Here is a 27,605-nt window from a genome sequence, read left to right on the forward strand (position 1 = left end):
CTAAAAGGGCCATACTGTGTGTAGATCAGTGAAATACATTACCAAACTAAGTGGTGTGCAAATGACAAATTTAAGAAAAAGGTGATGATTTCATTTAAAAGTGGGACATATTAATCTTGATTCAATTCAGTAATAATGCAAACAAGCAAATACAAATATATGCATGAGTTTTGTTTGCAGAAGGCCGTCGCCAGTGAAGTCTAAAACACTTTATATATAATAAAAAAGTATTTCAAACTCACGATGACCCACGAGGTGTTGGTCGCTTCAAGGAGCGGCGGTGCCAAATCTAACCCACCCCCTCAGAAAACGGAGACAACCGTTCTCTTTATTTGCATGTATGACTTTGTTATAAGAATCAAGACACCCACACGTGCTTATAAGAGAGAATGAAACTCTGATATTTATTTTTCCTGATATGTTTCTGATTCTGGGTCGGGAGCAGGTGGCAACGTCAACTGACCTGATATGCCACATTTTTTCATGAAGTATCTTCTTTTCTTTATATATATAACAATTATTCATATCACTTACTATCTAATGCAAAAATCAAAAGGTATTTAGAACATTTCATGCTAATATACCCTGGTTAGTGGACAGTTACCAGTTTATAGTGAATGTTTGGTTCAATATGTGGCAATAAGGCGGACAACACCTGGTGGGTCATCGTGAGTTTGAAATACTATAGTTAGGGATCAGTAGTTCTGGCCAGCAGAAAACTACATAAAAGGCATTTATGTTAAGAAGTTATCATCTTATTAAAAATAACCTTCAGGCATATCTTAATTTCCTATTTAATAATCATGCATTTTTGTTAAATTATCTTGTAAATTTACTAGAATCAGGGAATTATTTTGGGTATGAATGAAGGTTCGTACACAAGTTATCCATTACGTGAGCCGGAATGAGTGGCGCAGTGCTGGTAATAGTGACAGCTGGTGACGTGTGGTGGTGGTGGTGCAGCGGTGCAGGTCACCCGTGCAAGCAGCACACGGGGAATAGCTGTGCACAGTAAGCGAGGGAATAAACGAGAGGGAGGAAAGCAACAATAAGACATAAGAACCGACACAGAGCAAGGGAAGCCACTAAGACGAGGAAGTGTAGGTTGTGATTGTGTTTTGATTCTGTTTTGGTTCTTAGATCAGGTTCGCTTGTTTGGATTAGAATTGATCTGTGTGAGGTATGTTTTAAGTCCCTCAGTATTGCAGGTGAGTGGCTAGCAGGGGTCACCACCTCTTCCCTGTGCTGCCCAGTGTGTGGGTGAGCTCAACACAAACCACTGATATGAAAGATTGTAAAAAAAAATTTGAATCTGGAATATTATTCAGCAGGAGCTGGATGGCTCCAAAGGGGAAGCAGCTTTCCTTTTGTCTTATTTATTTTTCTCTCTTTCTTTCTTTATTTTTTTAAGAACTGTGTGTTTTGTAGTTGTTCATTTCCAGAAGTCAATAGAAGTTTCATTACATAGATAATTCTTAGTGCAGGAAGATACACCCTCCCTTTCCTAATGTATAAACATTTGTGACTGTAGCTGGGACTAGTGGTTAGTATGTCAGGTTAGGTGTTGTTACGTCATGTTTGGCTCTGTCAATAAGGTACAGTATGTATGGAATGGTTGCTACGTGGAGTGGGTCCAACAGACAGTTGTGATGCTAGTGCCAGCTTCCACATAATATTTACCTTAATCTATTGTGGAATACTTACCAATAAACATGATTACATGCAGAGGTCACCATGAAGCCTGCAGGTCAGTGACATTGATTAATATCCTTCCAGACACTCCATCAATTTGTTAATATTGGAATGCTAGTTGTTAGTATCTTGAAGAATTTTGAGCCAAATAAAGTGTAGCCCTGTGCTTTAATTTATTGTGCTGTTATGACATAATCCTTTCCAGTCCTTTTTAATTTGCAGTGTATAAGTTTTCAAATATATTGGGACAGGAAATTATAACAAAAGCACTTGAAAGGGGAATGCTTCAGCACCATAAAATTATTTGGTAAAACTAGAAGCTTTGTATATACATATAAATCTGCAATTTATATCACTATATTGGAGCTAAGACACTTTGCTGTCAGCTAGTAATGTGAATTCAGAAATACTCTTCAAGGATGGTTGAGGTAGGTGAAGCCAGTGAAGCCCTTATTGACATTAACTGAGGATAGGTTAAATAAGAAATCACCTGCAGTATTGAAAGGATAGAGCCTCACTGATAGTGTTAGGTTAGAAAAAATAGAAATTGTACTCATTTCAAGTAAGAAAATTGGTCGCCATTCCCCAGTTAGACTTGGTTCATTTGGTAAGCCTGCATATCAGAGGCATTAGTAATGAGTTATCACTGCTGCACCTCCTTCACAAAATATTAATATTTCTTCATTTACCTCACAAGATAGGTTTACATCATTGTACAGTTAGGTCACTGCTAATATTCAATATACTAACGCAGGTCTTACAAACATTTTGCCTCCAAGTCACACTATAACAGGATATGTCACAACAAGCTGCAGATGAGTCTGTAACATCAGATAGGGTAATACTAGTGCAATGGGAGAAAGTGGGTCGCTGGCCCCTCTGCCACCCACAGTGATCCCATGCTTGGTACCTGTGCAATTTGGCCACTTGCCGGTGTTCGCCAAGTGTTTTAATGTAGGACTCAGTATGCGCTCCCACATTTCTTTGGAGATGCACTTTCTAAAATTGCCTCTTGTTATATATCTTGATGTGTCATACCTACATCCTACAAAACATTAATCCTAATTGTTTATGTTAACAATATCCATGGGATCTGGTGATGCACTCTACAGAACAGTTATTATAAGCTAAGTACTTGCAACTAAGCTCTCACTGTTTTCACATTTATTTCTAATCTCCTGCTTTATAATTACTAGTTTAAATCATTTTTCACTGGGTTCTACATGGACTAATGTTTTATGTGGCAAATCCCAAAAAGAATCAAGCAAGTATTATTTGTGATGCTGGGATACTGTGATGGCCTAAACCGGGGGTGTCAAACTCATGGCCCACAGGCCAAATGCGGCCCGCAGGATGGTCTTAAGTGGCCCATGAGGTGACAAGATTTTTCAACTAGAGTTACTATAATTGTTATAACTTGAGAAAATGTAACTAAACTGTTAAGACGAGACATAATAACTTTTACCATTCAATCTTTCATTCAAATGACAATGATTTATTCCATATTATAATTGCTAGCACTAACACTTTTATTACAACTTTTAACAAATGAACATAATGAATCCGTCTGAATTCGAAGTCAATGCTGGTATCTGAACGCATGAGTCGCCCGAACCTTTTCACATGTACTAGACATGACAAGCAAGGGGTGGAGGCCTGTACGTCTGTTAAACCTTGTACCAACTTTACATGTGTAAGTTCAGATGAACCCAAGTAATGTATTTTTGGTAAACCAGAATAACCAGCAAAATGAGTTGTAGTCTTCAGTCTTGCCCATAAGTAATTACCAAATCTTTGATGGCTCTCAAGACCATAACCAAGTGCATAATTGGCCCTTGAAAGGATTTGAGTTTGACACCCCTGGCCTAAACCATGCAGAGAAGAAAGGCCCAGCAGATATCAAACACACCGTCTTCTCCAAAACACCGAAAAAAAGCGGTTTGCACTGCTGCTGTGAAACTCTGGTCTGTACATGTGCTGTGGTTGATTACACAAATATATCACAAAAGAAGAACCAAGGTGTGAAAGGATGGCTTGTATTTTCAAAGAAGAAAGCAGCAACTCAGAGATGTTGGGAGACATTATAAACAGACAAGCAGCAACTCAGGAAACTGGGTGATATGATGTCAACAAATAATCTTTATCAGTGTCTTGTTAAGACTTGGCATGTTGTTTCTTTCATATGTGCCCAAATTTATATAGTTGTATGTCAATTGTATACCTTAAATGAACAAAGTAAACTTATACAGAGGAAAAAAATAGCATTCATCCTAAGGTGATGCTACATCCTAAAAGATAATGCGTGCAGTTTTTACCTCATTTTGCCATATCTTTACTGAATGATGGTGACTAAAAACATTCCTAACATTTTATTAGTTGACTTAATAACACACAAATGATGTAAAGATTTTTCCAGCATACCAAATTTTTTGTGTAAAATTAAATCGGCTGGTGGATCTGGCAGTTTTCCAGACCATCGTGAACATCCCAATTGTGGCACTCTTTGCTGAAGTGAGATAAACAACACTTGGATCAAAATTGAACTGTCACATACATCAAATAGTCAACTCAGTCTTTTACAAGGTAACCAACACATTCTGAAAGCCCAAAAGACAAGTTCATAAAGTTGGAATCTAACAAAAATTTAACCTTTTTCACTCATAGACTGTATGGTAAGGTGTTCCATACTGGAGAAAGGCACCATGTTCAATCAGTGGGAAGGATTATGGTGAATCAGTTTTGAGGCATTTGCCTCACTTAAGCTGAGGGCTGGAGTGAGGTAAATACAGACACAACTGGATAGGGAGTGGGACTTTCAAATGTTATTATTTTTATTTATTTATTTATTAATTTATTTATCTATTTTATTTATTTACTTATTTATTTATTTTATTTATTTATTCATTCTTTTTTATTTATATATTTATTTATTTTATTTTATTTTATTTTATTTATTTATTTTTTATATTTTTTTATTTATTTATTTATTTTATTGTATTTATTTTATTTATTTATTTTTTTTATTTTTTTATTTATTTTTTTTTTTTTTGTGTTGCATACCTCATTACAGCAGGGGGTATCATAATTCTCACTCATGATCTTCAGTAGTGTGCTCACCCTTGCTTACACCATTAGAAAACTATTATTTATCATTTGCATTTAGTAAAGGCCATAGTTTTGTGCCCATATAACATATTGAGTGTATAAACACCATCTGGGGAAGATATGAAATATAGGTGATATAAACAGTTAGTGTTCATCAGCTATTTGTGTAAACAGTGATTCAGCAAAGTTTTTTTAATGATTGTTTCTGTATTGCACTGGTAATCCATTGTTAGTATTAACATTTAATGGTGTCCACCCATATCTTAAGTTTATGAGGAAGTGATTTAGTCAGGGGTATAGAATATACATAGGTGATGCCAAGTGATATTAACAGTGTGTGTTCATCAGCTGTGTGTAAACTGTGGCTAAGCGTGACTTTTTTAATGGTTGTTACTGTAATGCTTTTTATTCACAAACCTTTTGATCTTTTATTAAGCTCCTCTATATGTGTTACCCTTAATTACAGTGGAACCTCAGTTTTCGAACTTAATTAATTCCTGAATGCCACTTGAAATCAAAATGTTTGAAAACCAAAATTATTTTCCTCATAGGAATCAATATGAAATAGATTAATCCATTCTCAGACACCCATCCACCATGTCTTAGCAGGTAATGACCGATGCTACCACTGCTAAGATGGCCACTCCACAACATCTACAGTTTAGAAATTTTTTTACTCAGAAAGAATGTATTGAGTGAACCAGGTGACACAGAACTCATCAAAAGATACTGTTTAGACCATGCAGGCATTCTCTTTGTCACCAATCAAGTGAGGGAAGCCTTACAGATTGACACAGAGAGGAGCAACCCACTCACAGCCAAAATAGTGACCATAACACTTAGACATCTTGCTGCTGGGAAAAGCTACTGGGATAAATGCAGTTGTGCAGTAGTGATGGCATTGTGGGTCATAGAGAGAGCCACAGGAGGCTTGGGATTATTCCTGAGCGCCAAACCTTGTTTGCTTACATCAAGGTTCTTCAATGGGATCACATTTAACTTATTTCAAAGATTGAATTACTGTCTTACCCTCTGTGTCTCTCCTCCAAATACATGAAAACAAAGGAAATATTTATAGAAACTATAAATAAGTAGTAAATGGAAGCTTTTGCTACATCTTGTAGTACTCAAAATCAAGTAACTTTATTCGAAAGCTGAATTATGGTATAGCTACCAAAGCAATTATGCGTTAAAATTTTTGTTCGAAAACCGAGTTATTCAGAAAGGGAGACGTTTGGTAACCAAGGTTCCACTGTATGTGCATTAAAAATGGTTTAATGTTGTTGGTAGTCTGGAAATATTTTATCTTAATTTTGAGAGACCTGTCTCATTCAGGTCAGAACCATAATTTGTTCTGTTGCTTTCAATAAAAAATGCAAATTGTGTCTCATGCATGGCATTGGCAGAACCTCCTCCATGCATTATATAGACCTGGCTATATTAATTCATTCTAGAGCTATTATATAATCTTCAAAAACTTAGTAGGATAAAAAATAAGTAATTTTGGCAAGTATGAGTCAGCAAGTAAAATTTTAAAGTTTATGCACCCATTTACTGATAATATCTATAAATATTGACCATAATTAATATTTACAGCAATTACAAAGACAATTGTAAAATAAAAAAAAAAATACTCTTGTCCATAAACTTTACTGAATATGCTGCTGCTTTCAGGTTTTTGCATTTTACATAGAAAGTGATATAGAAGAGAAAAGGAATTTATACAAAACTGTTGTCTTAACTGCTGTGGCATAGGAGCAAGGTAAGAGGGAAGCAGATTGGGTGCACTGTTGTGTCCCTCTCTCCTCCTTATCACTGATCTGTCAAGCAATCTTACAGACCAAACTATGCCAAACAAAAGAAATGCAGCTGATTTTTTTTACTTGAATAGTGTACATCCTGTTGATCTTGGAATTGTGAGTGTTTAAATTGGTCATTTATTATGCTATTTGGACCATCAAATGCAGTAGTATATAAAGTGTGTCAGCAGTATTTGTGTTGCCAAATTCAGAGCTACTAACAGCCTATAATTTTGCAGAGGGTCTCTATCATGTTTCTGTCTGCTGTACGTATATTGAGGGGGGTAATTTCACAACAAAACAGACCAGTGTTCCCTGTCAAGTTACTTAGTATGAACTTTCTGTTTTGCTCTCATATTTCATTTTATACATTTACACATCCAATTCTAGTTGACAGCAGTATGTTAAGCTTCTTGGTTTCAATATAATTGAATAAAACACATTAAATGCATGGATAACAAATTTACGTACTGATTAAATATGACTTTAGTTTTTCTAAACAGTTTTATCAAATTCTGTAACAAATAGCTGTGAAATACAATAAGATTATCATGGTTTTCTCTAAATCATAGGAATATTAGGAACTTGTTTTTTATTTAGCATTTCAGTTGTCTTTGCAGGATTCAGCCTACTCCTCTTTATGTATTCCTAATGCCATTTACACTTTCATAACACTGTTTAGCTTATTGGCCAAAATTGTGAAGCTGACAGGATGGCATCAGAAACAAATACACTTGAAAATAATAGATGAATTTGCAGTGGGCATTTAAATCATGTTTGGCTGGACCAGTGCCACCCTGTTTTTTGATGAGAGGCACCGATGATGCAGTGAAGTCATAACCAACTATCTGCCCTGCCTCCCATCCCCCCCCATCTCTCTCTCTCTCTCTCTCTCTCTCTCTCTCTCTCTCTCTCTCTCTCTCTCTCTCTCTCTCTCTCTCTCTCTCTCTCTCTCTCTCTCTCTCTCTCTCTCTCTCTCTCTCTCTCACACACACACACACACACACACACACACACACACACACACACACACACACACACACACACACACACACACACACACACACACACACACACACACACTGGTTAAAAAAAAAAAACAATGGTCAGTGTTATGTTGGAGTTTAGTTTATTCATATTGATGTTATTTGCTGGCTCCCACCAAATCGACATAAAAAAGGCAGGTCAATGGAAGACATTAGGTTCATATCATAACAGAATGACAACACTTGTAGGGACTCTCATAATCTTCTGTATATGTAGTAATCTCATGATTATCTGGCACATAGCAGTCAAGGCTTTGCTAGATAACGTTGATAGCTGGATAATGTATCATTACCCCTTAGGCACATCCAGCATTCATAAACCCAGTAATAACCAATGAAAATTATGAGAGCAGTAGGTTCAGGTAATGATAATGATGATGTTGATAATAATAATAATAATAATAATAATAATAATAATAATAATAATAAGGGGTAGAACAGTAACAATATTAAAAACATTAAGGCTGGGTTAGCCTACTGTACTACAGGGCTGTAACAGATTAGGATAGACTAGGTATATAGATTAAGTATGGACAAATGTGGCATAAGGATATATGTGCAGTGCATCTTGCTCCAAAATAAACACATTAATTTTCTTGGAATAATGTATCTTAAGGACAGATAATGTTTTAATACAGCTGAATTGCTATCACCAGATAATGTCACACAAAAGAAAATAGAATGACAGATAAACAAGAGATTACCTACTGTAGTTGAATAAGACAGAGCATTTGTCATGTTATCCAGAAACTTTTGTAGAATATTACCGGAAGTCAAGGTCTGATGATTTTTTTTTCTTTCTCTCCCACAAGGATTCTACATTCCTGAATTTTAAGGGTTTTAGAATGTATTATGACTAGTGAGTAGAAGTTTTGCATCCTGTTTTCATTTACTATATTACTGTTTTCAGTCTTACAAAATTCAGTCATGTGTAACTCAGCATTAATATTCTAGATACATGCCTGACATTATCCATGTTATTTACAGTTCATGAGAAACCAAAAAAATTTAGAAATGTCATTTTTCAGTGCTGTGTATGTGATTCTTCATACCACACTGACGTGCCCCTTTCATGGTGCATCGGTATACAGAGCCACTGCAAGTCCTGTTCTTGTACTTAAGAGAGAGACAGATGCATGTCTCTGTTCTGCGAGTTTCTGTTTTCAGGTAAGCAACATTAATTAGGTAGTTTATGAATTTATGTGTAGATTTTGTAACAAGTTATCCTTCTGCATTTGTAGCACCTTCCTTGCTTTTGTATATCTTTTCATAATATCACACCATTTCTTTTGAAGTCATCAAGCCATCTTGGAATAATGCATTTCACTGTTCCCAGCACTCACAGCTCATTTCATTTCCCAAGTCAAGCACCATATACTTTCGTCACTTTCATGTTAGCAATGGTAAACCTCCCATATATTTCCTAAGCAAATCATTCCTCTTCATGCAATTTTTTTTTTTTTTTTTTTTTTTTTTTTTTTTTTTTTTTTTTCATGGCATTTATGTAGTACTAGTAAGCAAGTCTTGCTGCAACCCTTATATGCTTCCTTTTAGAAGCTTAGGTGGTTAGCTTCATATTTTTTTTGTGAAGGCTTAGTTGATCAGCCCCCTGCCAGGAGTGATGAAGGTAGATTTTTGCTGGCTCATACCACTTTCCAGACCTCTCCAGTGCACTTGCCATAAAAAATGGAGTTGATAGAAACCAGGTGGGCATTCTTTAGCCATTTGCCAATTGCTTGAAAATTTGCTGGTTTCCAGCAGGACTCAAATTTGGGTCCTTGGGGTCACCACATCCAAGCACTGACCACAAAAGCACTGCCTAGCAAGAGCTATTGGCTTGTTTAGAAATTTTTCATAGTGGCAGGGCAGTACATGACAAAACCTTATGGTTTGATTGGTAAGGAATCCTGTTAGGGTTTGATCTCCAGCTGCTCTCTCTCATGACAGTATTTCAAAATGTGGCATAATAAGAACATAAGAACACAAGAAATAAGGGAAGCTGCAAGAAGCGACCAGGCTTACACGTGGCAGTCCCTGTATGAAATATACCTACCTATTCCCATCTATTATCCCCATCCATAAACTTGTCTAATCTTCTCTTAAAGCTCTCTCGTGTCCTAGAATGTGAAATGTGGCAGCAGTGAGGATCCTCCATTTAGAAAATTGATATTTAAGATGTGTGAGTTACCTGGAAACCCAGATAAATTTAGCAAAATTGTAGCCTTATAGGGAATTCGTGGGAACTGAACTTCCATTAGTGTAATTCACAGCTTGTTTGCTTTCAGTCATATCATATAGCTACAGCCTCTGTCACCTGGCCCTTACTCTTTGTGCATCTGTAAGATATATTAATGAGTTCATTCATTCATATTGAAGACCATTACAATTGTTCACATTTCATGTGCCTTTTTTTTGTAAAATTTCATTTGCTTTTTTTTTTTTTTTTCTGCATCAAACAGTAATAAACTTTTACTTTCCATTCCCAAGTCATAAAACAAACAGAATAGTATTGGACATGCAACTTCATCACCTGTGGTGTTCTTCACTCATACCAAACTAATCTTGGTTTCGTTTTTTAATAACCATATCATAACAGATTTAACATCTTTGCCTCACACATGCATTTGTGTTGAAATTTAAATACTTTTCCACACAGTACAAATTTTGCATAATGTATTAATGTCAGTACAAAATACTTTTATACTGTCATGTAACTTTTCAGTCACTAATCTGATGTACATATCTGTATATTTATACTGTAAATTATTTATTTATTCATTCATTCATTTACATCTACTTTACAATTACTATATGTTGGTATATGAAATAAGTATTTGTAATTTAATGCCTTTTGACCAGTACATGATAAATATATTTGTTTTGCAGAATGATGGATCTCATCACATAAGGATAAAGCTACAACAAAATGGAGGAATCGTCAGAAAATGAGGAAACTAATGGCTGGTGTGGGAAGCATTACCTCAAAAACTTGAGTAGTATTCACAGACTTACAAGTTTAAGTTACAAAAGTGTTCTTATTCATCAGTGTTGGTCAAATGAGCCAGCTGATGCCATGGTGATGAATGAACAGTTTCATTCTCAAAGTTCTTTTTGTTAATTCTTTCACCAGATGGATATAAACCAATCTTCCTGCTCCTCGGAGCAGCTTACTTCTCAGCAGCTTCAACTAGAAGAGTCTCTAGGTTCCTCTTCAATCATTTCAAGAAAAATAATTGCAAATTCAGATTGTCCAATCAATGAAACTAGACATTCCATAGAAATAAGTGACAGTAGTGCCCAAAAAACTTCATTTAGAGGCAGCTCAGATGTGATTGATGAAAACAATTCTTCCATGCATAACAAAGATGAAGTGGTACTGAACAGTGAAGATAATTATGGGGATGAATGTTCCTTAAGTTATGGAAATGAATCCCTCAATCCACTTGGAACTACTATACTTCAGGATGATAGTGTTATAGAATTTTCCTTACATACAGAAAAAGGTCAGGACACAAACCATGACATGGAATTGGTCTTGGCACACACTGTAGACAGTGATCTAGAAAACATTCCATCTCAGCCTGTAAAAATGCCTGAGCCACCAGAACACAAAGGGGAGAATGAGGATGAAACACAACAGGTTCCTGTAAAGTTAGAAGAGGAAGAAACTCAAGAAACATTAATGAAGATCAAAGCTAAGGAACAATCAAACTCAAACCAGTTTCAAAATGAAATCAGCACACTTCTCTCAGCTACATCTGCATTATGCAGCCCTAGTTCAGATGTAGAGGTGGGCAGGGTAGACTTTTCATCCACACCAAAAGAAAATCTGATGAGGATGGTGTCTGACCTACTGAATGAGTGTGACTGGCTCAAAAAGGAAAAAGCAAGGTAAAACTCCTAACAAAGAATGAATTTTTATTCTTGAATATGTTTATATTAGTTTTATCTCCTCTTACCTTCAAACATGCAGGCATCTTTTGTTTTATTGCTGATATTTTTATCCAGTATTCAGAAACAGGAGAGATTTCATTTTGAATATAAAAATAATTAAAGAATTAGCTGTACTCGTACACGGTTCAAACACCAATCATGTCTCATGTCATTCATTATCAGCTCAAAAATATGTGGTTTATAATATTTAACATATCAGCTCAAAAATATATGGTTTATAATATTTTAAAACTCATTCTTTCTGAAATATGTGCATAACTGAGAATTTGGCAATATTCATTATCTGCATAGTATATTTATGATTACATGAAACCTATTGTAGCATATCATAGTTACTCTGCTGCAACCATCTTTCTCTTTTATTGTAATGAAGATTTGCTATTTTCCAGATTTTCTTCTTTATCTCATTGTGATGCTGCTTCTTGGAACTCCGTTCATGGATAGCAGTGAAAGAAGTCTCTTAATCAACATTACTGTCTTTATACAGTACTTAATTTTTGTTCATTTCTGTCAACTCGGTCATTCTCCCACATAGTGTTTGCTCTCTCCCCTCCCCCCATCCCTCTTTTTCTATCATTATCATCATTAGTACTTTTTTTATGATTTTTGCTCCATTACATTAGCATCTATTCTTACAGATTGGAGAATGAGGTTGATTGTCTTGAGGCTGACCATTCTTCACTGGCATACATGGTACAGATTGAAGCCCTGGAAAAATCTCTGGCACAAGTATGATACACATGAAACTTTTTTTTTTTTTTTTTTTAGCTTATTGTGAATGATACTTTGTCACATATTCTGCTGTGGATATTTAAGAGTTTGGTGTGCACTTCTCTCTGGGTCACTCAAGTTAAACTTTGAGGCAGTGAAACTACCAACATTGCTACATGGGAGAGATAGTTGGTAGTTGACAAATGTTTGTATGCATGGATAGTAATTCTGTGATCATTATATCAGTAGATTTATTTAAATGAATAGCCAATGACATTTCCGTTTGTGTACTGTGTCAGTTCTTAAAATCTTGTTCCCAATCTAGCAGTGTCATTCACTCTTTACTGGTGTAATACCTTTTATAACTTTTCTCTGTGAACTGCATGGTACCAACATGCAGATCAAAAAGTTTAATTTTTCTTATGCCTTGTTTCTCTTAAAACCTCTTGTGGAAGATGTATAATCATTACATGTGCATTACCATTTTCCACTGTTACTCATAGAGGAATGTACCTTAACCTGCTGTTTGTTATACTTTTATAAAATCTGCATTATTTCTGAAATATGTGCTTCATAAAATTTAGTTTATTTTGAGGAATGTTAGAATATTATATTAATAACAATATTATCACCTTTAACTCTGTATCATCTTCCATAATCATAAAGAAATTATATAGTTAGAATTATAGAAATATGCACTGCTTTCCCATCAGGCTCAGGCTGATGCTTGCAGCTGGGAACATAAACTTCAACAGGCCGAACAAAACTACATGGCAGAGAATGTGAAGATCCGCACTGACCTAACCACCCGGCTGGAACGGATTACTAAGCAATATGAAGCTGCCAACAAAGACAAGGAGGCAATGGTGATAAAATATGCCACATCTGAACGCGAGGTAAAGATAGAATTTGCAGTAATGTACATAATCAAGGCTACAGCACACTAGCCTTATAGTAGTTTCTTGTGTGACACTTTTTTCTTTTTTTTCTATGATTCAGTATATTCAAAGGAGTTTTGTATATCTGTGGGAGTTACCATCACTCCATGCTATAACAAGACATGTCACAAATTTTTGGGATATTTTCCAGTGTGCTATCCGGAGACTTGGTAGCTAGGTAACACATTATCACTGACAGTGACACACATCAAAAAGAGGTGAATTGATGAATAAGAAAGAGCTATGAAAAGTAAATGTGTTATAGGATCTCTCTCAAGAGTTGTGAGAAGCAGGAATGTATCTGTGAAGGAAAAGAAAGATTTATAGAGTAGCATTCTCATATCAATGACAGACTTAGACATAGCAAACAGGAGACAAGATTCCATATTGTGAAAATTATCTGAGTGACATGATGGGAGGGTGAGAGTTAGGAAAGTATGTATGAAAGACATAGCATAGGCTCTTGTGCAAGTGAAGTTAAGTGTGGAGTATTGGAATTGGTGAAAAGAAGTCTATTGAAGTGGTTTAGCTTTATTGAGAAGAATACTGAAAGGATAAGGAATAAAAGTTTGTAAAACAAATCGAGGGTCCTATACTTAAAGTCACAAGGATTGAAGGATGTATCATTGAACTTTTGGCAGTCTATCCATCAACAGTGTGGCTGAAACTGCATAAAATACAATTTAAAAATGTTTATCACTATTAATAATATATACAGGCAGCAATGACAAATATTGCTAAGTATAGTTAATTTAAAGTTTCAAATAATAGAATAAATGCTATCTGAATAAGTTATTAATAGTGATAAGTATTCTTAAATGTAATGCATGATTTGGCAAGTTGTTAGAGCACAGTGCTACAACCTTCAGTTCCTGTGACCATGACTATAGTAAGAGAGGAAATCCACTAGAAAGATAGAAAGATAGGGTTAGGGAATATGTATGAAAAAGGGAGCACAGTGAGGAAATAGGTACTAGAGAGAGAAAGAGAGAGAGAGAGAGAGAGAGAGAGAGAGAGAGAGAGAGAGAGAGAGAGAGAGAGAGAGAGAGAGAGAGAGAGAGAGAGAGAGAGAAATACAGCATTGGCAAAAATCATGCATAGCATGGTATTGTCAAAATAGAAAAACTGATATGAATTGCTAGATTTTACAATTTGATTCCAGAATTTTGAATATAATTTTCTGTAATGTTACTTCCTTAGGCTTACTGGTTTGAGTACAGTGTGTTGGATTGTGCTCCAATGTGTACCACTGGTTATCACACAGAAAAGTGTAGTTACAGTTTTGGTAAAATATGGATTATACATACCATGTTATGGATAACAAGTCGCTGGCTACTTTGCCATAAAATTGTACCTACAAAATGGGGTTAAATATATATTTGTAACTACTATAGTACACTATTTGAATATTTATTTTGCTTTTGTTTTCCAGGTCATTATAGCCAGGAAACAAAAGGAAGCATTGGAAAAGAAGATGAAGGATATGGAAAAAGAAAGAGAAAACTTACTTAGCAAAAACAAGATGCTAATATCAGAACGCGCTCGCATTTGCCAAACATTAGATACAAAGGTAAGAATATAAGAGTTCATTGTCTAAGAACTGCTACATTTTGCTAAGATCATGCCTAACTTTTACTTTACCATTGGTGAGTGATGTCTGGCAAGTGGTAATTTGGGATATGTGACGTGAAGATAGATGGGCAATTCGAATGATGGTGACAGCCCAGAGACAAAATACAAACAGACAGGCAGATAACATCAGAAAGTTCATCATGGTGAATGTATAATGAACTATCGACAGAAAATTAGTGAAGACTTATGTCCTGCTTCAATAAAAAGAACCTGCAAGTAATAATAAAGTCACTGTGACTGGCTGATTGGCTCAAGGGATTGAGGCACTAAGGTATATGCTGTGACTATTGAAGTTTCACTGTAGATGAAAACTTGTCATTTATTTAAAAATTAATCTCAGGACACAGCAGTGTAGGAATATGGACACTCACACATTATTGGATTAATATCATGATATATGGATTCTAAGGAATGTAAAGAATTGTACAGCCACATCTAGTGCCATCTCAGAGATGGAGCATTTCAAGTTATTAGCTTTTTTTTTTTTTTTTTTTTTTTTTTTTTTTTTTTTTTTTTTTTTTCAAAATTTACTAATGAGGAATTGCCTTCCTATTTATTATAACAGGAAGATTGCTTGAGGCAATGATGTTATGAAATAGGATATCAGTGCTGCTGTTCTCCTTCAGGTGCAGAAAAACAACTCATATCAGAGGGAAGTAGACAGACTGAAGGATGAAATCAATGGTAAAGACATCAAAATCAAATGGGCACAAGCCAAGCTGAAGTCTGAAATGGAAGCTCATCAGGTAAGTCACTACAGTTGATTTCATTCTTTCTTTGTTATTTATGTAAAGATTAGTGAGTTTCCTTCATTTTCACAATCATAACTACTCTGATAATAGTAAGGTTGGATAGAAGTTGAGTACAGTTATGTCTGTGTGTGATGTATGATGTGGATGCTTGAATGAGGGAAATGAAAGCTGATAGTGAAAAAGCTGAATGGAATAGTGTGGTGGGCTGTGGTAGCATGTGTGGCATCATAAATGACACTTTTTTACTAGCAGAGTGAAACAAAACTTCAGGTAGTGTTATATCAATTCTGAAATGTATATACAGGAGGAAAACTGAGGTTGAATGCATGGAAAAGTTGTGATGATTTTTGAGAGGAAGTAGATTTGTGATACCTTAAAGGGTAGGTGTGCAAGTTATAGGAGGAGAGAATGGAGTTTGATTACTAATGGAAAAAAAAATATGCTAACATACAGAAATAAGAGAGAGTGTTATTAAAGATAAATGTATTATATACAAAGGTTATAAAAATTAGAAATTGTCTATGGATATGAAGAGAGGTTTAAGGAATAGCATTCTCCTGCTCATATTGACATATGGATCAGAGATTCAGACTTGGAGTAGACCACAGCAGTCAAGATTGCAAGCTGTGGAAATTAGTTATTTGAGAGTGCATGTGGAGCAACAAGATGTGAAGGTAAAAGCAATGTGTATGAAAAATGCAGAATTTGTACAAGTGAAATTAGTGCTAAATAGTGAAATGGATGAAAAGAAACACACTGAATTGTTATAGCTATAGTGGGAGAAGGAGAGAAGAGTTGATATAAAAAGTATACATGGGTGGAAGTGAAGACCCTAATAGGACATGAAGGCCATTTGTTAGGCAGAAAGTTAAGTTAAAGGAGTACACATGTATGAAAAAGTTGCTTGTAAAAGTATAGTTCTTCAACAGGCAAGAAGGAAGGGTTTGGATAGGAAGAGGTGGAGGCTCTGCTGTGGCCACTCCTTTGACTTACATTCCTTGGAGGAAGTGAGATATCAGAGAGAGGTAGCTTGATTGAATGGTGAGAAATTGGTGAATAAGTTTAATAGTTTTAACAAATATGAAAAGTTTAAGTCAGGAATGGAAATAAAGTGATAACTTTTTTGTGAGGAGAAATTTGTTTTTATTTTAAGAAAAACGTTAAAGTTGGATGGCCAGTGTATAAATTGTTATTTGTAATATCTCAGAAATAAACTCCTTGAAATAACCCATCTTAATATTCAGTATAAAATGTTGTGTGTATGTCTATTATAACTGTGTGTATACTATTGTGATTTGGTGATTTTGAAGTAATGTTTACTTCCAGATGGTGTTTTAAGCATCTTGGGATGATTTTCATTTGTATTATATTATTTTTTTATTTCTTCCTTTATACATCTATTTACCTATTAATTAATTGATTTCATTATTTATTTATTTTATTTATTTATTTTTATTTATTTCATTTATTTATTATTTTTTTAATTAACAACTTTTATGGATATATATATTGGTGAAGAAATTACATAGATCAAGCATAATATTGGTATCAGTACACACTATCGGAACTCAACAAAGATGCTTAAGGAGACCTTGAATAACTAGAGCATAAGTTGATGTCCATTTATATAGTGGCCTGTGATATAAATGTTGAACTTCAAAACAGGAATGTCAAGGAAAGTTAGACCGTGCCTTAACCAAGATCACAAAACATGAAGAGGAGCTGAGGGCCATCAAGGAGGAGGCTGAGAATACTGTGCAAGCAGCTAAGGAAGATGAAAATTCTCGAGCAAATGTCCTTGGTGAGCATGAGTATGGTTTCTCATACATCCTGAGAGCCATTTTGAGGCAAAGTTTAGGGAAGCTTATTTTACCAGGAGGCAGATAGAAAATGTAATTGATCTTCATGTATTCAATCAAGGTTACCAAGGAACTGTTTGCTACTAAATATTTCTGAAAAATTTTAACAACATTTTATGTAATTTTATGTAAATTTGTACATCCATATTTGAACAGACATGCAACTAAAGGAAGAAAAGGCACGACTTATCATGGAGCGTCAGGTAAATGAAGATCGAGGCTCAGCTTTCACCAAAATTACAACAGAACTGGAGGAACTTAAACATAAGCATCAGGCACTAGAGGAGGAAGCTTCATCTCTCAGAACCAGGGTGAGTGATGATATGAGTCAGATGATGACCCCTATATTCTGTATTTCTTCTCAAAATGTTTCATAAAAATAATAATATCGTCAGTTCTTAAAAGATGTAAATAGTCAGGTAATGTGTACCATATAAATGGCCATTTCCCTAAAGTCAATTGTACAAAGTCTTATTTTGTACAGTTGTGGTGGTTGTAGTGGTATAATTCATTGTGTATTGTTTGAATGACTTTTCCATGATATCATAAAATATAACATAGAAGAATGTTATGATTGAAGTATAACCACATAATTTAATTTTAGAAATGCCAAATAGAAGTGTATCTACCATTTTTATATGGTTCATTGAAAGTTAATGATTTAATAATATAATAATTACATTTTAAGAAAATTGTAAAAGAATTAAATACATCAATTTCATATCTTGACTCAGCAAGTGAATATAATTGATGACTTCATCATCAAATAAGGATTTGTGTCATTATCATTTATTTTTTAACAAATAAAAAATCTTTTACTCTAAATACAAATATTTGTTTTCAATTACCTTTCTTTTGACTTTTCAGAATAATCCCCATATTTTATATGCAAGTTATAGTGTTTAGAACAATATAAACTAAAACTGAATGAAATTCTTGAATTCCCTGTTGAAATGTTTCAACAGAGTCTAGAAGTACATCTTTTATTAAAGTATTGTCAATATATGGAAATGGTAATTTTGGCTTATAAATAAAATCATGATTATCTGCATTGCCAATCACAGCAATAATCCCATCTTAATTAGAAATGCCATGATAAAGAGATTGCTATAATTTAAGTTGCTGAATAAAACTTACTAAACATTTTGACAACTTTTTGTATAATTGTCTGTTCCACAGTTATAAAAATCTTGTGACTGCACTGAATTTCTTGTACAAGTGTCAGTTATGAGGACAATTTATGAAAGTGCTGGATGAAATTTATAATTTGGATAAAGTATCCGTTCTGATCTTTCAGTCTTCATTAGTCATAATTATTTGTTTATTCCCAGCTTGCATCACGTGAGATGGAGCAAGATGAAATGGAAAAGTTATTTTCCTGCCTCAGAGCAGAAGCAACAACTGCACGGCAGGAAGCCTCAGATCTCAGTCACCAGTTATCAAACTCAGCACATCTTCAACAGCAGCTGACAAGGTATGATGCTGTCTGGTCATCATTATGGTCATTGTTGATTAAACAACTTTGCAATATTTAAATTGAACCAGAAGGATCATAGATATTATTTTACTGTGTGTCAGTTCTTTCATTACCATTTCATTTTGTCTTCAAGTGAATGTGAGCAAGTTAAAAAATAATGTAAAAATAAGAAAAGAAAAAGAAGCTATGAAAGGAGGATGGGTGGATTGTTTTGAAAACTCATTGGGTGTAAACAGCAAAAGTAAGGCAATTGTGACTTTATTGGAAATGATAGATGTTGGAGGGTACATGAACAAGAAAGATCAGAAGGGAAGAAGTGATGAAAGCTGTGAGAATAAGCACAGTGCAGGGAGGGAAATAGGGAAAGGAAGAGGAGTTAGATTTCACAGGATATTTATTTATTTATTTATTTATTTGTTTATTTTAATGCCAAGGGTTTATTTTGTTGCCAAGGGCAACAAAAATCCAATAAAAAAAAAATGAAAAAAAAAACGAGATACATGTCCCCAAATAGGGTCCAAAGTGGTAGTAAAAAATTGAAGGATAAGTGCCTCTTGGAGTTCAAGTCATAGGAAGATGAAAGTACAGAAGCAGACAGGGAGTTCCAGAGTTTACCAGAGAAAGAGATGAATGATTGAGAATACTGGTTAACTCTTGCATTAGAGAGGTGGACAGAATAGGAGTGAAAGAAGAAAGTCTTGTGCACCAAGGCCATGGGAGGAGGGGAGGCACACAGTTAGCAAGATCAGGAGAGCATTTAGCATGAAAATAGCGTTAGAAGATAGCAAGAGATGTAACATTGCAGCAATGAGAAAGAGGCTGAAGACAGTCAGCTAGAGGAAAGGATGAGAAAAACTGGTGGAGGTGTCTCAGAATGCCTAACTACAGAGAAGCTATTTTAGCTAGGGATGAGATGTGAAGTTTCCAGTTTAGAAGTAAAGGACAGATCAAGGATGTTCAGCGTAGAAGAGGGGGACAGTTGAGCGTCATTGAGGAAGAGGGGATAGTTGTCTGGAAGGCTGTGTTGAGTTGATAGATGGAAGAATTGAATTTCTGAGGCATTGAACAATACCAAGTTTGCTCTACCCCAATCAGAAATTTTAGAGAGACCAGAAGTCAGGCATTCTGTGGCTTCCCTGCATGACCTGTTTACTTCCTGAAGGGTTGAATGTCAACAAAAAGACGTGGAAAAGTGCAGGGTGGTAGCATCAGCATAGGAGTGGATAGGACAAGAAGTTTGGTTTAGATAATTGTTGAATAATAGGAAGAGAGTAGGTAACAGGACAGAATCCTGAGGAATGCCACTGTTAATTGATTTAGGAGAACAGTGACTGTCTACCACAGCAGCAACAGAACAGTCAGAATGGAAACTTGAGATGAGGTTACAGAGAGAAGGATAGAAGCCATAGGAGAGTGGTTTGGAAATCAGAGCTTTATGCCAGACTGTCAAAAGCTTTTGATATGCTAAGGCAACAGCAAAAGATTCACCAAAATCTCTAAAAGATGACCAAGACTCAGTAAAGAAAGTCAGATCACCAGTAGAGTGGCTGTGATGGAACCCATACTGGTGGTCAGATAGAAGGTTATGAAGTGATAGGTGTTTAAGAATCTTCCTGTTGAAGATAGATTCAAAAACTTTATATAGGCAGGAAATTAAAGCAATAGAACAGTAGTTTGAGGGATTAGAACAGTCACCCTTTTTAGGAACAGGCTGAGTGTAGGCAAACTTCCAGCAAGAAAGAAAGGTAGATGTTAACAGGCAGAGTTGAAAGAGCTTGACTAGGTAAGGTGCAAGTACGAAGGCACAGTTTTGGAAAACAATAGGAAGGACCCCATCAGGTCCATAAGCCCTCCGAGGGTTTAGGCCAACAAGGGCATGGAAAACATAATTGCAAAGAATTTTAATAGGTAGCATGAAGTAGTCAGAGGGTGGAGGAGAGGGAGAAACAAACCCTGAATCGTCCAAGGTAGAGTTTTTAGCAAAGGTTTGAGTAAAGAGTTCAGCTTTAGAGATAGATGTGATAGCACTGGTGCCATCTGGTTGAAATAAAGGAGGGAAAGAAGAAGCAAAGTTATTGGAGATGTTTTTGGCTAGGTGCCAGTTGCATTTGTTTCTTTATTATTTCCTAGACCATTATCATGATGACCATCATCATCATTGCTATTGCTGACAACCATTTTTAGTTCACACTTTGTTCATTTGTCTCAGTTCTTTGCATGGTTAAACACATAGTATTAAATTTTCTGAACTCCTCTCCCTTAATCTGTGTATTTACATTCTAATAACTAATCTAGACTCAGATTCAGATGCCAATATTTTATTTTTGGCTATCTTCTGTTTCTGTGAGCATATGTATGGTTTACTTATGAGTGAAATGTTTGATTCAAATCCTTTGCCGATTGGAGAAAAACTAAGTTGTTCTCTATTTAATCAAGGCAGAAAGTGTGATTGAGAAAACATAGTAACAGTTTACATACCTTTCTTGTTTCCTGCAGAGAAAAAGAACAACTAGAACATGCCAGTGAGGAGGTTGACCGGCTACAGTCCACAAACAATGAGCTGGAAAATGAACTTCTTGCTTGCCGGCAAAAGGAAGCTGAGTTATTGGCCTTCACGCAGAAACTGTCAGATAAAAATGTTCAGATCCAAAGTCAGTATTCTGCTCTTCAATCAAAGGTAAAGTAATCATTAAAGTTAGAAATTATGAGAGAGCTAGGATTTAAAAGTGGCAAAAATGAAACTAATAAAAAGAAATTCATAATGAATAACAAACCATAAATATTATGAAGCTACAATTAGATGTGATTATAGTCCATCCTGCAAAGTCTGGCATAATAATTTTGCCACCTAAGAATATGCAGACATAGTTAAGTTTCACTGACTGATGATCTCATGTGTTGATTGACTGAAATATTAGTTTCTTATTCTCAGATATGCAGTAAATTGATTTTGTATTCTGATCAAGACCTTAAGTTATTTGTACATCAATAATCCAGTACTTTTTAAGTATATAAAGATCTTAAAGTCAATTGTACCACACTTTAAAATGTACATATTACATACTACATCAGCCTGCCACCAAATTAGAGCATCAGTCAGTGACTGTTTTCTCATGTTTGAATGTCCTCAGGTGCCAAATTTAGTACAGTAGACTTGGCATATAAGCAGTCTTTTTTTTTTTTTTTTTTTTTTTTTTTTTTTTTTTTTTTTGTGTGTGTGTGAATTGTATAAATATGTAATAAATATATATTGTTACATGAAAAGCAGGCTGGGGAGGTTTTGGCAAGTTGAACAACAGACTCAGCATGATTTCAGGCAGAAATATAAAGTATGTTAGTTTCTGAAGGTGGATGACACATCATATCTGAACAGCATCTCTATCCTAAACAACACAAGATGAGTTGAGGTGAACCAGTGATTACAAAGTAGATAACAAGAGAAAGTAGTACATAAACCTCCATGCCATAAATTATCACTTTCATCATGGGTTTCTGACATGGAAGCAGCAATCACCTGTGCTTCTGTAGATCCAAAGGTGGCATGGGAGTAGTAGAACAAAATATGAAAATCTCAGAGGAAAAAGGTGTAACTGAAGATGAAGAATTAGAGGTTGGGAAAAATCAAGAATGTGAACCTCATCCTCAAGATCGTCAACACTGGGATAGGAAACAAAAAAAAATTTAGTTATTTGGAATCTTAATTTTTCATTTCATTCTACACATAACTCATTTGTATATTTGAGTCCTTTTTCTTTATACCACGATGCTCATCACTCTTTCTCTCTCTTTCCCCAAACACTACATGAGATAGTCACTTTCCTCTCATGCATTGTTTTTTTCTCTTCTCACCTTCTTCCAGTTTTACTGGTGGTCATCTCCCAGATTTTCCCTATCTATTTCATCTATAGTCTCTCTAATCCATATGGTTGGGAAGTTATCACTGTCTTTCAATGACCAACCTTGTATTCTTCCCATTGTTTTAGGTCATGAAGAACAACAAAATTGTTCACAAGGTTGGTCATTGAAAGACAATGATAACCTCCCAATCCCTTCAGGAAGTCAAAGGAATCAAATATAGACAAACAGACATGCAAACAAAATAGTCATCTCTGCTTCTATACTGGACATATTTTTCCAGAAATGCATCAAGAACCTTTTTTTGCCTTCCACTCTAGTAGTGCTACCTTTCCTTCACTTATCTATATTTCATTTTTGCAGATTTTTGCAAAGTTGCTAGATATGGATTAGAGAACCTATGCATGAAATGGAAGGGCAAAATCTGGGAGATGACCACCAGTAAAACTGGAAGTGAAAAGTGACAAGAGAAAAAACAGTGCAAGAAAGGAATGTGACTATCTCATGTAGTGTTTGGTGAAAGAAAGAGTGATGAGCATCATGGTATAAAGAAAAAGGACTCAAATATACAAATGAGTTATGTGTAGAATGAAATTAAAAAATTAAGATTCTAAATAACTTTTTTTTTTTTTTTTTTTTTTTTTTTTTTTTTTGTGTGTGTGTGTGTGTGTGTGTGTGTGTGTGTGTGTGTGTGTGTGTGTGTGTGTGTGTGTGTGTGTGTGTGTGTGTGTGTGAAGTGCATATAATATGTGAAGGATGGAAGTGTGCATAACAGATATGGTATGTCAAATAAAGATGAAGGATCAAAGTGTGGAGTGGCTGAGGAGAACCAAGCATAGTAACTTGAGATGTTTTGGCCACATGGAACAAATGGCAGAAAATGACATGGTAAAAAGATTATAAATAAATATGATAGGCGTGGTGAGTGTAAAAGGACAAGTTCCAATGAAATGGTATGATGAAATGTAGAATACCTGAAAAAAAGGGAAGAGAGAAGAATGAGATGATTGGAGCATGTAGGGACAATAATAAATGCAGACTTTTGTCTCCCATTCAGGAACTCAAGAATTAAATATAGACAAACAGACATGCAGACGAAATGGTCATCTTTGCTTCTATACTGGACATCTTTTTCCATAAATGCATCTCTTTTGTTATGTTTTCAGCATCTAGAACCTTTTTTGCCTTCCACTCTAGTAGTGCTACCTTTCTTTCATTCATCTATATTTCATTTTTGCAGATTTTTGCAAAGTTGCTAAGTATTTTTTTCTGACTTTTGACACTACAGCCCTCTCTTCCATTTTGCTCAAAGTTCCTTTTGATTTTGATTTTAACTATAAATTTTGGCATTCCAGACACAGTTGACAGAAATTGAACATGAAGAGTTAAAAGCAGAAGTGGAAGAACTTAAGTTACAAAAAGGCAAACTGAAAGCAGAGTTGACAAGAGAAAACCAGAAACACAATATTAAGGTAAGCATGAATCATATTGCTGTAAATCCTTGAGAATTATAATGTAAATTATAATTGCTTGTCAAGTGATGGAAAGATTATTGCATTCTGTTAAATGTTATGAGAATTGCAGAAGTTATGTGGTATGAGTTGGTAGTGGGGTGAAGTAAAGAATCAGTCTGGTTGTTGCTGAAAAGAGGCATGTATATGTATAGCTATAAAGGAAGGATGAGGTGATAAGAGATACAAAGTAAAGAAAATCAAAAGAAAAAAAGTTGCACAGGATACAGTAAGTATGAGACCATATGATTGGATGTTGCTTGAGAGGAATGCTGTAAGGAAGTAGTGAGCAGACTATTTTGAGGGATTGCTGAATGTAGAAGAAATTGTTGCAGTAGAAAGGAATAGTGAAAGAGAAGAGTAGTGCTAGAATATGTGAGAGGAAGTGATTAGACAAAAATCAAAAGATTGAAGCATGCAAGGACTTCATATTGTTGCAAGATCATATTTAAGTGATTTCTTAGACAACAATTAACATTGCAGCTGGAAAACCTGAATCAGCAGCTGACAGAAAAGACTGAGGAGGCCAAAAAGCTAGCAACCAAAGCTTCAGATTTGGAGAATGAGGTCCAGGTTCTTAACAGAAAACACAATAATGCCCTCAAAGTAAGTAATAGCCAGTTCATGTGTAGTTTTGCAATTATTATTATTATTTTTTTTTTTTTTTTACAAAAATTTTCTTATACTTTACCATTCAAAAATATTAGAAAGACCATCTGGAGTGAGAAAATAAATTCACTTGATATCTAATCCCAGAGGATTTCCATATTCATTATGATTGTTAAAGATGTTTATTATAAGAAGGCACAAGGTTTGGGGTTCCATTCTATGGAACTGCTATATCGTCACAAAGTTTTTAATGACTCCTCGTATTGAAAGGAATGTGGGTTACTTTGTATCTAAGCTCATTCAGACCATTACTTCCATTTGTTTAAACCTTATTTTGGTTGATGCTTTCTATTATATTAGATGAATTTGAATATAAAACCAATCTAACCAAAATATAGAATTTTCCAATGGAAACAAGGAATGAATACACCAAAAAGTGGTCCAAATCAGCTGTAGCTGCATGGACCAAGGTTCAAAAGAGCCTGGATTCATCTTGGTAACCATCACACTATTAAACTGATATTCACTGTGAATTTTAGTCACATCTCTTGCTTTAGTAGTGTAATACATACACTGAAAAAATTATGTACACTACAACATATCTCTGTGGGTGCTTGTGTATTATGTGTAGTAAAGGATATTAAAAGGAATTTTAATGAATGTTAATATGTGTGTGTGTGTTAGAGGACCCTACACACTAGTAGACTTTTCATGCTATATAGTTAATTTCAGAGGACTCTTCCATTCCCAAATCAGTAACTCCATAGCTAATCACCATTATCCTCCTTGCTGTCAATATCACCATCCCACCAGCCATCAGACTTCATCTTCAAAACTGGCAGAAGCAGTGGTGAATGGTGGCAGTGGAAATACAGGTACACCATAGATTTGCCAGCTCCATTGTTCCCAAAGCCCTTTTGAATTAACCATTTTGCCCTCATAATAATAATATCCATCAACAGACCTCTGGGCTGGCATTTATCAAGCCTTGTCCCTGTGATCACTCATAAGGATGTGTAAGCATGCATTGATGTGCAAGAAACCTGATGAAGTATTCTCTGAACCTTTCTAGCATTGTACAGGCTCTTGCATCTCGTATGTGCCATTCAAGGGATGGTGAGATATCATAGAACTGGAGGATTCCTCAGAAATCCTGGCAGCATCAATCTACGGTTCTCTCTCTCTCTCTCTCTCTCTCTCTCTCTCTCTCTCTCTCTCTCTCTCTCTCTCTCTCTCTCTCTCTCTCTCTCTCTCTCTCTCTCTCTCTCTCTCCAAGAATAGATGTTTCTTACCTCTGTAATGTTTCCAGGTTTTAGGATTGTGCTGGCCCCCACAGCTGACATCCTCATTAATTTTCATAGATGTAAATGTGAAGTAAAACATGAATATGGCACTGTAGTACACTGGGCTACATACTTCTGTCAAGTCCAAGTTAATGTTGTTTCTTTTTATATCCCAAATGCACATACTCATATGAAGGCTTTGCATTAGTGCCAAAACAAAACTTTCCACATCTTATAACAACCCAGAATAAAGATTTCTAATGGGAATCTGAAAAATTGTCTTAAACACTTAGTTGCTTTGCTCACAAATAAGCATAACAACACAACCAGCAAGTCTGAGATGCTTAAAAATGCCAAACCATTTTATGTTCTGATATGACATGTGTCAATTTTACATCTTTGCTGTATAAATCAGATGAAAATGTTCACCTTCATTTTCATGATAATTGTACATCTCGTGAATTTTTTTTTCACTTTCATGTTAATCTGTTTATGATTTGTGCAAATTTTTGTGAAGGTTAGGTAATTAATAGCTTTTCACATCATCTGAGTCCTGCTACAATGAAGATTCACTCTTACCCAAGTTGTGCAAAAGGCAGTGACAGATGTGGCACTGAAAGCCATCACATCATTTACTCTTCTGCCACCAGAGCACTCGGTATGAAGTACAATTCCACCTCCATCCTACTACTCTCCCACAGCTGTAACACCAAAGCCCCATTTCTCATCCATAACATAACTGGTATTTGAAGGTTTTAAGGCTTCCTAACTCTTAAGGCTTGAGAGCTATTTCACCTTACCTCAGATACCAGGGCTCCTAAGAATTAATATTCAATCCTAATTCAAATCCAAGGATTTGAGGAGTATCCAAGATATAAGAAAGTATGAGAAACTTAAGGTGTCTTCCTAAACTTGTATCTTAAGGTGGCCAGAAGTATGCCACATTGATACTACTTATTTGAATAGCTACATAGTGTTTGATGGATGTGGATAACATGAAATTTTGTTACTAGAAGAATCAAGATTGTGAAAATATTTAGGAAAAATAATATTGACATTCTTTCATGAAGACTGGTTGAGATTACAATGAATATGTTTCCTTAAATGGGACTATGTTTGCTTTTGTCAGTGAAATGCTCAGTACAGAAAACAAATTTTACTATGTTTGCATCTTGAGATGACCTAGAAACTTCCTTAATTGAAAATTGCATACAATGTTTCTTTCATTATACTGGTTGTTGTTTGTTGTAATGAACTCAGTTCATCCTCACTGCATTAGTGCATTTTACCTGTGGCAAAGTAACAGAGTTGTAATCACTTTTCATCATTCCTTTTCATCTTTGCAGTATACACTGATGTTGCATCGTGCACCAAGACAGTCA

The 27,605-nt window shown here is 35.2% G+C and overlaps 1 protein-coding gene across 4 annotated transcripts in view; it reads left to right on the plus strand.

The window, feature by feature from the left end:
• The first annotated feature begins 909 nt into the window (after positions 1-909).
• The window catches only part of LOC135099936 (coiled-coil domain-containing protein 186-like), a 40,984-nt gene continuing 14,288 nt past the window's right edge, over positions 910-27,605 (plus strand). Inside the window, exons 1-13 of one of the 4 annotated variants that reach the window (XM_064002655.1) lie at positions 910-1,100; positions 8,671-8,809; positions 10,529-11,533; positions 12,235-12,325; positions 13,021-13,203; positions 14,678-14,815; positions 15,504-15,623; positions 17,295-17,430; positions 17,645-17,799; positions 18,820-18,962; positions 21,462-21,642; positions 24,176-24,292; positions 24,815-24,937. In XM_064002655.1, coding sequence (XP_063858725.1) covers positions 10,773-11,533; positions 12,235-12,325; positions 13,021-13,203; positions 14,678-14,815; positions 15,504-15,623; positions 17,295-17,430; positions 17,645-17,799; positions 18,820-18,962; positions 21,462-21,642; positions 24,176-24,292; positions 24,815-24,937 — 2,148 coding nt within the window. In that variant the 5' untranslated portion in view covers positions 910-1,100; positions 8,671-8,809; positions 10,529-10,772. The remainder of the gene's footprint in view (positions 1,101-8,670; positions 8,810-10,528; positions 11,534-12,234; positions 12,326-13,020; positions 13,204-14,677; positions 14,816-15,503; positions 15,624-17,294; positions 17,431-17,644; positions 17,800-18,819; positions 18,963-21,461; positions 21,643-24,175; positions 24,293-24,814; positions 24,938-27,605) is intronic. The other 3 variants (XM_064002658.1, XM_064002657.1, XM_064002659.1) reach the window with 3 other exon arrangements.

Source organism: Scylla paramamosain, chromosome 4, assembly GCF_035594125.1.
Source record: "Scylla paramamosain isolate STU-SP2022 chromosome 4, ASM3559412v1, whole genome shotgun sequence".
In the NCBI taxonomy this organism is placed as follows: domain Eukaryota; kingdom Metazoa; phylum Arthropoda; class Malacostraca; order Decapoda; family Portunidae; genus Scylla; species Scylla paramamosain.